The sequence below is a fragment of the Erythrolamprus reginae genome, chromosome 11 (assembly GCF_031021105.1).
Source record: "Erythrolamprus reginae isolate rEryReg1 chromosome 11, rEryReg1.hap1, whole genome shotgun sequence".
NCBI lineage: Eukaryota > Metazoa > Chordata > Lepidosauria > Squamata > Dipsadidae > Erythrolamprus > Erythrolamprus reginae.
The window spans coordinates 30,491,256-30,505,818 of NC_091960.1; the positions used below are offsets into that span (position 1 = coordinate 30,491,256).

A 14,563-nucleotide genomic window follows, 5' to 3' on the forward strand; every position below is an offset into this window, starting at 1 on the left:
CTCCCTGAAACATTATTTGGCTGCAGGAACATAGTTGGAAAAGTGCTACTCTGAAAGGAGGATTGTTTGGGGTAGAGGTCGGGGTGCTTCCCCTGGAGTGGGGAGGTAATTGAGATTTTGAAGTATCCTTCCCCAGTCAACGAAACAGTGGAAGTGATATGCCGTTGCCTGGAGGCTGTTGGGGCCTGGATGGGTGTCAACAAACTCAAACTCAACCCAGACAAGACATAGTGGCTGTGGGTCTTGCCTCTCAAGGACAATTCCATCTGTCCGTCCATCACCCTGGGGGGGGGGAACTACTGACCCCCTCAGAGAGGGTCCGCAACTTGGACGTCCTCCTCGATCCACAGCTCACATTAGAGAAACATCTTTCAGCTGTGGCGAGGAGGGCGTTTGCCCAGGTTCGCCTGGTGCACCAGTTGCGGCCCTATTTGGACCGGGAGTCATTGCTCACAGTCACTCATTGCCTCATCACCTCGAGGTTCGACTACTGCAACGCTCTCTACATGGGGCTACCTTTGAAAAGTGTTCGGAAACTTCAGGTCATACAGAACGCAGCCGCAAGAGCCATCGTGGGGCTTCCAAGATTCGCCCACGTTTCTTCAACACTCCGTGGCTTGCATTGGCTGCCAATCAGTTTCCGGTCACAATTCAAAGTGTTGGTCATGACCAGCCCTACATGGCATTGGACCAGAGTACCTCCGGAACCGCCTGCTACCGCACGAATCCCAGCGACCGATAAGGTCCCACAGAGTTGGCCTTCTCCGGGTCCCATCGGCTAAACAATGTCGTTTGGCAGGCCCCAGGGGAAGAGCTTTCTTTGTGGCGGCTCCAGCCCTCTGGAACCAACTCCCCCGGAGATTAGAACTGCCCCCACCCTCCCTGTCTTTTGTAAACTACTCAAGACTCACTTATACCGCCAGGCATGGGGGAGTTGAGACCCCTTTCCCCCAGGCTTTATTATACTTTGTTTTATGTTTGGTATGAATGTGCTGTTTGGTTTTTTAAAAAATAATGATAGAGTTTTATATGTTTTTTAATATTAGATTTGTTCCACTACTATATTGTTTTTATTACTGTCATAAGCCGCCCCGAGTCTTCGGAGAGGGGCGGCATACAAATCTAATAAATAAAATAAATAAATTTTGCAGTATCCTTCTCCTGGAGTGGGGAGGAATTGGGGATTTTGCAGTATGCTCCCCCTGGAGTGTGTGTGGGGTGGGCGGGGGGGTAATGGAGATTTTGCAGTATGCTTCTCCTGGAGTGAGGAGGATTTGGGGATATTGCAGTATCTTTTCCCTGGAGTGTTGCAGTCTGAAGTGTAGAATATTGAGGTTTTTGGAACCACTGGTAACAAAATAATAACTAGCAAAATCTCTCCCTCCTGAAAGGAACAGCCAGAGGCAAATGTCTTCCAAAAATGGAAATGTCTTCTAACGTGTGCGTAATTTGGCCCTTAACCCCTGCTTTAAGATAATATTGACTCAGCCTTGCTGTCACCCTCCCCAAAAGAGGGACAACCCACCCACTCCACTCCATGTTGACCCATCAAAAAAGCCTCATGAAACAGCAGTTGAGATGTTCCATGGTAGCCTATAGGGCAGTGATGGCATGGGTGCCACAGGTGGCACGCGGAGCCATATCTGCTGGCATGCGAGCCGTTGCCCTAGCTCAACTCCAACATGCATGTATGTGCCGACAAGCTGATTTTTGGCTCACACAAAGGTTTTGGGAGGGCGTTTTTGGCTTCCACAGAGCCTCCAGGAGAATGGGGGAGGGCGTTTTTACCCTCCCCTGACTCTAGGGAAGCCTTTGGAGCCTGGGGAGGGCGAAACATGAGCCTACTGGGCCCACCAGAAGTTGAGAAACAGGCCGTTTCCAGCCTCCAAAAGGCCTCCGGGAGTGGGGGAAGGCGTTTTCGCCCTCCCTGGGCATTGAATTATGGGTGTGGCCACTTGCACATGTGCAATAGTGTGCACACATGCTCTTTTGGCACCCGAGGGAAAAAAGGTTCCCCATCACTGCTATAGGGCAGTGTTTTTCAACCAGTGTGCCGTGGCACACTAGTGTGCCGCGAGACATGGTCAGGTGTGCCGCGAAGAAGGAAGCTCAGGTTCCGGTATCGCAACTTTTTGCTGAGAGAGAGAGAGAGTGAGATAGAGCAAGAGAGAGAAAGAAAGCAAGAGAGAGAGTGAGAGAGAGAAAAGAGAGAAAGCAAGAGAGAGAGAGAAAGCAAGCAAGAGAGAGAGAGGAGAGAAAAGAAAGCAAGAGAGAGAGAGAAATGAGAGAGAAAGGGGGAGGGGAAAAAAGAGAAATGAGAAAATGATTGAGACAGAGAATGAGAGGAAAGAGAGAGAAACAAAAGAGTGAGAAGTGACTCTTGATTTAAAGCATATGATAAAAAGCACCCAAAGAATAAGAGAAAAAACCCAGCCCTCACCTGTTTTTGGAAATGGTTCAAGAGTGTGTATACACACACACACACACACACACATACACACACACAAGGGTGGGGAGGAGACAGGGATGGAAAAAGAGAGGAGAGTGTCTTAGGGTGTCATTTTGTGTCATTTTGGTTGGTGGTGTGCCCCAGGATTTTGTAAATGTAAAAAAATGTGCTGCGGCTCAAAAAAGGTTGAAAATCACTGCTATAGGAGACCTGGATTTGATGTATAGGATGGTGCAAGGACCCTGCATTAAAAATTGATAGCCGGCTGAGAGACAGGGAGGGAGGGAAGGGGGGGCTGGTTGAGCTGGAAAGGAGGACTTTGGAACAAGATTCTTTCCAAAAAGGAGAAGTTGGAGAAAGAGGATCCCTGACCACACTAGATGATTGGGTTACAAAAGTAGGTCATCGTTGGGTCCACAAAGGCACCATTCACTTGGAGGAGAATGCCGGCCGTTATAGGTTCAGATCCAGAGTTATTTTCATGTTTGCTGCTGCCCTTTTTGGCTGGAAACTCTGAGGCCGCAGTTGGTACACAGTGCAAACAACTTTGCAATTCAAAGCGTTGGGAGCTTGGAGGAAAGCTCTCAAGAGACACCCATGGGGCAAGGGACAGTGGTTGTGGGGGGAGAGGCACGCAGCCAGCAATGAGCTCAAGTTCCCATTTAGTTTTTTTATTTGTGCTACCGAAATTTCATTTAGAACAGTTCAATTCAATTCAATTTATTAGATTTGTATGCCGCCCCTCTCCGAAGACTCGGGGCGGCTCACAGCAATAATAAAAACAATATTCCAGCGAAAACAAATCTAATATTAAAAAGCACATAAAACCCTATCATATATAAAAAAGCAAACAACATATACATACCCAAACATAAATATAAAAAAGCCTGGGGGAAAAGTGTCTCAACTCCCCCATGCCTGGCGGTATAGATGGGTCTTGAGTAATTTACGAAAGACAAGGAGTGTTGGGGGCAGTTCTAATCTCTGGGGGGGAGTTGATTCCAGAGGGTCGGGGCTGCCACAGAGAAGGCTCTTCCCCTGGGGCCCGCCAAATGACATTGTTTGGTCGACGGGACCCGGAGAAGGGCAACTATGTGGGATTCGTGCGGTAGCAGGCGGTTCCAGAGGTACTCTGGTCCAATGCCATGTGGGGCTTTAAAGGTCATAACCAACACTTTGAATTGTGACCGGAAACTGATCGGCAGCCAATGCAATTATAGAGCATTATAGAGCTAAGTTATAAGTCCTGGGCTCCATTCACCAGCCTTTTACAGCCAGCTGTGGTTTTTCTAACCAATTCTTCTGGTCTGGGGGTGGCCAGTTGACTGATGCTTTTATTTCCAAGTTTTAAAAAAGACCCATGCTGCCTCTTCAAGGTAGAAAATTTGAAGACATTCGCTCATGCCCCCATCATTTTGAGGTTCGACTACTGTAATGCTCTCTACATGGGGCTACCTTTGAAAAGTGTTCGGAAACTTCAGATCGTGCAGAATGCAGCCGCGAGATCAATCATGGTGGGCTTTCCCTTGTCATTACTCTGCGGCCTGCACTGGCTCCCGATCAGTTTCCGGTCTCAATTCAAAGTGTTGGTTATGACCTATAAATCCCTACATGGCATCAGATCAGAATACCTCCAGGACCGCCTTCTGCCGCACGAATCCCAATGACCGATTAGGTCCCACAGAGTTGGTCTTCTCCGGGTCCCGTCGACTAAACAATGCCGTCTGGCGGGACCCAGGGGAAGAGCCTTCTCTGTGGTGGCCCCAGCCCTCTGGAATCAACTCCTCACAGAGATCAGGACTTGCCTTTCATAAATTTTTGAAACCCCACCTATGTCGCCAGGCATGGGGAAATTAGCACACCCCTTAGCTATTGAGGTTTAAGCATGGTTTGTTTGGATTGTATGATTGTTTTTTATAAGGGTTTTAAAAATGTTTTTAAATATTGGATTTGTATTCATTGTATTGTTTTCCTTGTGAGCTGCTCCGAGTCCTCGGAGAGGGGTGGCATACAAATCTAAATAATAATAATAATAATAATAATAATAATAATAATAATAATAATAATCATGAACCGATAGTGTGATTACCTGGACAAAACAGATATGTTTTGTGGAACCGCAAAGTTTGTGTCCTGTATCAGTTGCAACAGATGCTGTTTCATTTGCCTGATGCTGGTGCCTCTCTTACGATGCTCCTACTGATTGCCTTTGCACCGTTCTAATGTTGTTTCATTTTTCCGCCTAGTTGGAATCAAGATGACTACAGCTGCCCCGACGTCTGAATATTCCCTGCCTTGGAGGAACGTGACCACAAAGTCTCGAGAGCAAATCCTTTATCAGAGTAAGAAAGGGCAGAGGCGGCCCTGGGAGGTTTTATGGGCTCTTCGCCAATAATAAGAAGGTCGTCCAGAAAGTAATGCACCACATTTTTTTTCTTCAACAATTATTTATTGAATGCAATGAAACTTACACACAAGAAAGAATGATGTTTCTTCTACACCCCCTATTTTTCCACGTAATCTCTGTCCCGTTCTATGGCTTTCCTCCAGCGAGACACAAGGGCGTGTATGCCCTGTCGGTACCACTCCTTGTTCTGGTCCCAAAGCCATTGCTGCACTGTGCGAATCACCTCTAATGGCTTCACTCTCTGTGCCCAGCGACTAACCGTACTTCTGTTGACTGCAGATTCTCCATAAGCTGTACACAAACATTTGTGAATGCTCCCAACATTTTCTTTCTCCACAGTGAGAAATTCAATGACGACACGCTGTTTGTAATCAGTAATGGGCAGCCAAAAATTTTATTGCCACACTGTGGGTGTGGCTTATTTTATGGGTGTGGTTTGATGGTCATATGACTGGGTAGGAGTGGCTTGCCAGCCATGTAACCAGGTGGGAGTGGCTTGAACGATTATCATAGTTCAAGTGAACTGTTAAGTCCTCGACTTACAACCTTACCAATGTCGCTCGCTGGGGCGACAATTTGCTTCGTGTTCCCGCGCTCTCCTTCATGGGTCGCCCCCCTGCCTCAGGTTGGGTAGCTAGGCGAATGGGTGCTGCCAGAAGCATAAATGCTGCCAGCGCCATTTCCACCCACGCCTTCTGCTTGCACCTCATGTGGGAGGGGGCCACGTGAGGCTGGAGGGGAGCCGGGCAGGAGAGAGGGAAGCTCGTCCAAGGCCAGGAAGGAGGAAAGAGGAAAAAAGCAAGGAGCAAAGGCGCAGCAGCAGCAGTGAAAAAAAGGCGAGCCGAGCCGAGACCAGTAATCCAGGAAGTGACAGTTGCTGATCAGCTGGAGCTGCACACACATCTTCATTTCCGCCAGTGGAACTGCATTCCACCTCGTTCTGCCTGCGGCCCACCCCTGCTTGTAACATACATCACTTACAGAAGCCAATTCGAAACACTGCTGCAGCTACGCTATCTGTCTGAAGAAACACAGAATTTACACACGCACTCCTGACAATTCAAATAATGTACAGTGTTCCCTCGATTTTCGCGGGGGATGCGTTCCAAGACCGCCCGCGAAAGTCGAATTTCCGCGAAGTAGAGATGCGGAAGTAAATACACTATTTGTGGCTATGAACAGTATCCCAAGCCTTCCCTTAACACTTTAAACCCCGAAATGACAATTTCCCATTCCCTTAGCAACCATTTAGATTATTACTCACCATGTTTATTTATTAAAGTTTATTAAAAAAAATATTTATTAAAGGCAAATGAAAGTTTGGCAATGACATATGACACCATCGGGTGGGAACAAACGTGGTACAGAGGGGAAAAAAACGCAAAGTGTTTTTTAATTAATATTTTTGAAAAATCGTGGTATAGACTTTTTGCGAAGTTCGAACCCGCGAAAATCGAGGGAACACTGTATATCTAAAGTTTCACATTTGTACTATTACTGTAGACTGAGAAAAAAAATGTGGTGCATTGCTTTCTGGGCGGCCCTCGTATGAATGGGCGAAAAGAAACATCTTCACGATCTGAACGAAACAGCTCTAGATTTGCTCTGACAAGGTCCCAGTGGCTGCAGAGGTGATGGGATCTGAGTTAGCAATTCTTTTAACTGGAAACTGAATTGGAGGTACATACGAGGGGTCTCTCTCAGCCCTAAGAAGGAAACAATGGCAAATTACTTCCAAAATATTGCCAAATATTTTGCAGGAGTTAATCTGGCAGTTGCCATGAATTGACATTGACTTAAAGACACAAATAAGTGCACTGGTGTGCCTTTCGTCCCCTGTCCAATTGTCTTTCCTTTCTTTCACCTATCTTATATATTCTCTTCCTTTCATATATCCTCTCCTCTAAGTTCACCTTCACCCTCATTTATATTATCACCTGTCTATTTTTCTTCCTATGTATTTGTGTATTGGACAAATGAATAAATAAAAATAAATAAATAAATAAATAAAACTATTAGAAAGTTGTAAAAAGAGGTCTTCCATGGGGGGCCTCCCTTCCCCCTCCAAAAAAATCTATAAGGCCATCACTGCGTTAATTACACTAATTAAATGAACGGCCATAAATAGTATAATACAGCGATCCCTCGATTTTCGCGATCTCGTTCTTCGCGAAACGCTATATCGCGATTTTTCCCACCCGATGATGTCACTCTCTTCCTTCCTCATCTTTCTTTCTCTCTCTCTTTCTCTATCTTGCTTCTTCCTCTCTCACACTCTCTTCCTCCATCTCTCATCTCTTTCTTTCCTTCTCTCTCTTTCTCTATCTCTCCCCCTCTTGCTGGCGGGCGGTGGGCGGCAGGCGGGCGGGCGAGTGGGGGCATCAGCGATGAAGACCCAGGGAAGGTTCCTTCGGCCGCCCAGCAGCTGATCTGCTCGGCAGCGCGGTAGCAGCAAGGAGCCGAATCGGGGTTTCCCCTTTGCGTGGGCGGCAGGGAAACCCCAATCTTCGTCTGCTCGCTGCTGCTGCGCTACCGAGCAGATCAGCTGCTGGGCGGCCGCAGCAGCAGCGAGCAGACAAAGATCAGGGTTTCCCCGCCGCCCACGCAAAGGGGAAACCCCGATCTTCGTCTGCTCGCTGCTGCTGCGCTACCGAGCAGATCAGCTGCTGGGCGGCGGAAGGAACCTTCCCTGGGCACGCATGCGCAGATGGTGTTTTTACTTCCGCAACCCTACATCGCGAAAAATCGATTATCGCGAGGGGTCTTGGAACTGAACCCTCGCGATAATTGAGGGATCACTGTATAGCCTTAATTGTCATTGTATACCATGTATACAACAAAATTAATTAATTAATTGGATATCTAGGCCATTCTTCTCCATAGACTCAGGGCAGCTTACAAAAATAAATACAATAGAACATGAAGAAACCCAAACATTAAAACCCATAAAATCTAATCAACAAAAAAACCCAATTTATAAAAAACAATCATCCACATTCATTCCATTACAATCATACAAGATGCCAATACTCAACTGCCCCAAACCTGCCGCCAAAGGTGAGATTTTAAAACCCTACGGAAGGCCAGGAGAGTAGGGACGGTACAAATATCTGGAGGGAGCTGGTACACTCCGCAGTCTGCATTGGTTGCCAATCAGTTTCCAGTCACAATTCAAAGTGTTGGTTATGACCTATAAAGCCCTTCATGGCATCGGACCAGAATATCTCCGGGACCGCCTTCTGCCACACGAATCAGTTAGGTCCCACAGAGATGGCCTTCTCCGGGTCCCGTCGACTAAACAATGTCATTTGGCGGGATCCAGGGAAAGAGCCTTCTCTGTGGCGGCCCCAGCCCTCTGGAAACAACTCCCCCCAGAGATCAGAATTGCCTCCACCCTCCTTGCCTTTTGTAAACTTCTCAAAACCCACCTCTGCCGTCAGGCATGGGGGAATTGAAATATCTTCCCCAGGCCTATATAATTTATGCATGGTGTGTTGCGTGCATGTTTTTTTTAATTATGGGTTTTTAACTTTGTATTATTAGATTTGTATTGTACATTGTTTCTATCACTGTTGTGAGCCGCCCCGAGTCTCCCGAGAGGGGCGGCATGCAAATTTAATAGATAAATAAAATAAGTAAATAAATGAGAAACATACTAATGTTTCTAAGAAAACAGCTAAAAATAAGATGGCATTTTGGGATATTGTTGTACATATCTTAGAACATGGGAGTCATAATTTACTATAAGCTGGCAATTAAAGTGTATTTAAAAGCCTGCGCATACAGATTGCTGTTTTTCCTTTCTTCCTCCTCATTAGGCTCCGGAGCAATAGTAGCAGCTATTGTCGTGGGCGTCATAGTAATATTTACAACAGTTCTGCTCATCCTTAAAACGTATAACAGGTTAGTCATTGGATTTTCTTTTCTCCTTTCATTCTTCAGGAGAACAATCTACTAGCTGGTTGCAATCACTCCGTTCATAGGTTTCTGAGGTACAAGGGGGAGCAGTGATGTATGTAATGACATCACTGGACAAATGACATCATGAGGTGGATGTACTTATTGTGATGCCATTGTGTCTGATGGACAGCTGGTGTGTCCCGTGGGTGTTTTCAACCTCAGAAGTTCTGCTGTTGTCACATGTTTACATCCAGGGTCTCTGTGCTGTTTTCCTTTTGTGAGGGGTCACAAGCTCACATGCCATTTCTGTTTATTAAAAACACAAAACGGAGGTCATCCTTTGCAGAGAGAAACAATGAAGGAGCTTGCAAGCCAGTAAGAGCTGGGAACATCATTAGCACCTGGAAAGAAACAGTCTGAGCAAGTAGAGCAATGGAAAAAACCCTGCAAAGACTTAGGGCTTGGAAAACATTATTCTTTGCAGAGAGGAACAATGAAAGAGCTTGCAAGCCAGTAAAGTTAGGAACATCATTATTTTTTTATTATTTATTTTTTTATTTATTAGATTTGTATGCCGCCCCAGTCTACAGAGAGGGGCAGCATACAAATCTAATAAATAAATAAATAAATCATTAGCACCTGGTTAGGGCTGGAAAGAAACATCTGGAGCAAGTAGAGAATGAAAAAAATCCCTACAAAGACAGGGTTTGGGATACATTCTTGGCAGAGAGTAACAATGAAAGAGCTTGCAAGCCAGTAAGAGCTGGGAACAACACCGCTGCATGTGCGCAGGTGCGAAAGCAAAGAAATCACTGAAAATTTCTGAAATCTCTCTCGTGCGCGCATCCTCACATGAGATTTGTCGTCTTGCGTGTGTGCACAAGCCAAATCTCACAAGGGCGCGGGCGTCCGTCCACCGGTCACACAGAGCTGTGCACACAACCACACCGGTAGCGGCAACAACAGGGAACCCTTACCTGGGTTCTACTTACCTTCCCTTCCGTTTCATGTCATGTCAGAAAAATGGCTTGTGCATCAGGAGGACTGTGATTTGCGAAACCTTATCGACAACTGGGGTGGTTAGCAGTGGTAGGTCCCTCCTGGTTTGGTCTGGTTCTGTGAACCAGTAGCGGTGGCAGCAGGAGACTCCACCCACCGCCCAGGACGCTTCTGCACATGTGCAGAAGTGTCGCGAACCGGTAGCAACGCAGTTTTAGAATCCACTACAGTGTTCCCTCGATTTTTGCGGGTTCAAACTTCGCAAAAAGTCTATACCACGGTTTTTCAAAAAATATTAATTAAAAAATACTTCATGGGTTTTTTCCCTATACCACGGTTTTTCCCACCGATGATGTCATATGTCATTGCCAAACTTTTGTTTGCCTTTAATATTTTTTTTAATAAACTTTAATAAATAAACAGGGTGAGTAATAATCTAAATGGTTGCTAAGGGAATGGGAAATTGCAATTTAGGGGTTTAAAGTGTTAAGGGAAGGCTTGTGACACTGTTCATAGCCACAAATAGTGTATTTACTTCCGCATCTCTACTTTGCGGAAATTCGACTTTCGCGGGCAGTCTCGGAACGCATCCCCAGCGAAAGTCGAGGGAACACTGTACTGGTGTTTAGCTTTCAGGGGCCACCGGTGTTTGTCTTTTCTGCTGCGCAACCAGCACACTAACACAAAGTCTGCTTGGTTCTTTGTAGGCACATGAGGATCAAACGAGAGCTGGAGCCCAAGAATGCAAAGACCAACATCCCTTCAAGTTTAGGACAGGACAGTAGCACATCTGCCAGGAACAGTGCAGTGACATTTGTCAACGTAGACACTCACACGCCAAAAAGAAGACTTTGAAGAAACGGCAAAGGGTGGAATAATCAGGGGAAGTGAACTCTGCAAACCCATGAGGAATGAGTGGCTCACATGGTCCACGTTTCAGTGGTCTGCTGGTCACCATAGAAGGCAAAAGATGACAAGGGGCAACCAGTTGTGGAAGGAACATGTATAAACTTTGCAACTGCTTGTTGAAAGGGATGGCGAGAAGCATAACGACCACCATTCTTGGAACCAATTATGCCCTTCATATTTTTTTGCTCTGTTAATTTAGGTTCATCATCTCCCATTGTCTTGTAAGTGACTTCTTCTGAATGGAGGTTTTGAAGATATCAGAGGGTTTTGTCTTCATCCTGGTTTGTAGCAGAAACTATAGGATCAATATTCTTTCATTTTGGGGCTCTTAAAAAGAAATAGCAACTATTATCACCACCAGTTGCCATTTCTCTTTGATGGTGGTCAACTTTCAAAGTAAGGAGTTCCTTGTTGGTTGGCAGAGTTAGTGCCTTTTTGTAATTTAGGGCAGTGTTTCTCAACCTTGACTTCTTTAAGGTGCTGGATGGGGGTTTCTGGGAGTTGAAGTCTACACATCTTAAATTTACTCAAGTTGACAAACACTGTTTCCCCAGGCAAGCAAGGAATTTGATTTAAGCAATCACGTTTCGTTAGCCTGATTTTAGCCAACTTCAATTTTTCTTGAGAATTTTTCTTCTCCAAGTCCAATCTTCACCTAAGTGACAAGTGAGTTGATAACAATAAGCGGATCAAAGCTAGAATTTTAGGCTGCTGTGTCAGGACAGAAGATAGATGGAGACCTCTAGGAGAAGATGCTAGGTATATATAGAGTTGTGAAGTTTAGCATAGCTGGCTTGGAGAATTCTGGGAGTTAAAATCCACAAGTCTTAAAGTTGCCAAGTTGGATGACCTCTGCTCTATTCCAAGGACAGCTTTTAGAAATTTGGTGAAAATTGCCAAAGCAGCAAAAACAACTCACCGTTGATAAAAATTCAAGTTAAGTATCCAGCATTTGTTTATAGTAGTTTCTAACCAGACCTGAATATTAGTAGCTCTCTATGAGAAAATGTTAGTTTTTTTTCCAAATACTGTCATAAAATATCAAGATTTTATTATATCAATGTAATATGATAGTAGTGTTTAATATAAACGATCCTAGACTTCTGACCATAATGGTGCCTGCCCATTAAGGTTGTAAGTCATGAAAGTTGTAAAGCGAATTGTCACCTGACTGATCGGATTTTATGACCTTTTTTTTTTACAGTGTTCTTTAAGTGAACTAATTGTTCATTAAAGGCCAGTTTTCCTGAAAACTGGAAGTAAATTTATTTAATTATTTGTTAAATTGACTTGCCACCCATCTCATCCTGGGGCAGGGGTAGGCAAAGTTGGCTCTTGTATGATTTGTGGACTTCAACTCCCAGAATTCCTGAGCCAATCATGCTAGCTCAGGAATTCTGGGAGTTGAAGTCCTCATGTCATGGAAGAGCCAACTTTGCCTACCCCGGTCCTGGCATTACTCTGTATGGCTTAGAACTGTAAACTGCCTCCGGGGGGAGGAGGGATAATAAAATGTAAACATAACCGTAACAGAGCAATGAAGCAGTGAAAACGATCATTTATCTTCAGAAGAGAAGGATTTAGGGGTAGTGATTTCTGACAGTCTCAAAATGGGTGAGCAGTGTGGTTGGGCAGTAGGAAAAGCAAGTAGGATACTTGGCTGCATAGCTAGAGGTATAACAAGCAGGAAGAGGGAGATTATGATCCCGCTATATAGAATGCTGGTGAGACCACATTTGGAATAGTGTGTTCAGTTCTGGAGACCTCACCTACAAAACGATATTGACAAAATTGAAGGGGTCCAAAGACGGGCTACAAGAATGGTGGAAGATCTTAAGCATAAAACGTACCAGGAAAGACTTCATGAACTCAATCTGTATAGTCTGGAGGATAGAAGGGAAAGTGGGGACGTGATCGAAACATTTAAATATGTTAAAGGGTTAAATAAGGTTCAGGAGGGAAGTGTTTTTAATAGGAAAGGGAACGCAAGAACAAGGGGACACAATCTGAAGTTAGTTGGGGGAAAGATCAAAAGCAACGTGAGAAAATATTATTTTACTGAAAGAGTAGTAGATCCTTGGAACAAACTTCCAGCAGACATGGTTGGTAAATCCACAGTAACTGAATTTAAACATGCCTGGGATAAACATAGATCCATTGTAAGATAAAATACAGGAAATAGTATAAGGGCAGACTAGATGGACCATGAGGTCGTTTTCTGCCGTCAGTCTTCTATGTTTCTATGTTTCTATCTAAAAGATCGGCGGGGGGGGGGTGAGCATGAAAAACAGGGAAAAGGTGGTTAGTCCAGCAGCCACTTCCATGCTGGGATTGGGCAAAATGGTTGTGTAAATGTGAGCCAGTTGCTCATTGCCCAAAATGCTTTTTCACAATAGATGGGACGGCCATCAAAATTTCGGACCTGAAATACTAAATGACGCAGGAAAGCCACGTGTTTTTCAAGCAGCACAAAATTTTCGTACCTAAAAAAAGGCACACAAACGCACACAAAAGCATTGCCGCCCCTCGCGGCTCAGTCGCAGCCCGATTTGTGCAGGTATCACACCCCTATTCAAATTCAATGGAATTCACTACCTGATAAGCAGGTTTACGATGACAGTCTGAATTGAAGGAAAGGATTTAATGGCCAACTTATTTCCTCCTTAATAATCCCTCCACCCCTGGGGGTTTTAACTGCTCCAATGAAGTGGCCTGATTCTCCAGACACCTTCAATTAATATCTAATTTATTTATTTTTTTAAAGTGCTCTACTCCTGACTCCTTTGAAGCAGCTTTTGATGATTAAGAGAAAATGGGTTGGACTGGAGGAGGGGGAACTTGATAGCATTCAAATATTTGAGCGGCTGCCATAAAGAAGAGGGGCTCAATTTTTATTTATTTTATTTCTTTATTTCTTTATTTTGTCCAATACACAATGAGGGTTGTAGTGGGTATATATCTATATACACATAGTAAAGTACATGATGAAGGTTATAGAGGAGATACTCATAGTAAAATATATCTAAGAAAGAATAGAAAGGAAGATATAGTAATAGAACATATCAATGAAAGAATAGAAGAAGAGATAGAGGAATAGAAGAAAGGTATAGGAGATATAGGAGAGCAATAGGACAGGGGACGGAAGGCACTCTAGTGCACTTGTACTCGCTCCTTACTGACCTCTTAGGAATCTGGATAGGTCAACCGTGGATAATATAAAGGGTAAAGTGTTGGTGGTTTGGGGATGATACTACAGAGTCCGGAAATGAGTTCCACGCTTCGACAACTCGGTTACTGAAGTCATATTTTTTACAGTCAAATTTGGAGCGGTTAATATTAAGTTTAAATCTGTTGTGTGCTCTTGTGTTGTTGTGGTTGAAGCTGAAGTAGTCGCGGACAGGCAGGACGTTTTATTTATTTATATTTATTTTCCAAAGCACCAGAGGGCAGGACCTGAAACAATGGGTAAGGGGTGGCTGCTGGGGGTTCGCTGGGAGAACCTCTAGCTAAGATTCTGTGCAGTTGGGAGAACCCCCAAATCCCACTCCTGGCTGGCCCCACCCCTCTCCCAGGAGTCTCCACGCGGCCTATTTTGGATGCAGGGCGGGCACGTTTCCAACTTCCACAGCTACATGAATTTATGACCTACTTTATGACTTGCTTCACTTTATGTCCTGCCTCAGCAGAAAGTGTCCAAACCAGCTGGTAAAGTGCCGAAAAGTGATTCTTATGACTATTCAACAACTACATACATTCTGGGGGGTGAGGGGTGGGTGGGGGGCTCATTAAAAAATATCTTCTTTGCACACAAACTCAGAACATAGGAACTATGTTGGCAGGCTACGCATGTTCGGTATTACAGGAGTGGGTGTGCAGTAATCCAGCTCCATTCTTTTCAC

The 14,563-nt window shown here is 44.8% G+C and overlaps 1 protein-coding gene across 4 annotated transcripts in view; it reads left to right on the top strand.

Annotated features, from left to right (window-relative positions):
- Positions 1 to 14,563, top strand: part of NCMAP (non-compact myelin associated protein) — a 610,040-nt gene that overhangs the window by 23,039 nt on the left and 572,438 nt on the right. For 3 of the 4 annotated variants that reach the window (XM_070764243.1, XM_070764241.1, XM_070764242.1), the window contains exons 2-4: positions 4,696 to 4,791; positions 8,675 to 8,759; positions 10,463 to 11,917. In XM_070764243.1, coding sequence (XP_070620344.1) covers positions 4,707 to 4,791; positions 8,675 to 8,759; positions 10,463 to 10,610 — 318 coding nt within the window. In that variant the 5' untranslated portion in view covers positions 4,696 to 4,706 and the 3' untranslated portion in view covers positions 10,611 to 11,917. Of the gene's footprint in view, positions 1 to 4,695; positions 4,792 to 8,674; positions 8,760 to 10,462; positions 11,918 to 14,563 lie in introns of those variants that run through there. The other variant, XR_011560306.1, reaches the window with a different exon arrangement.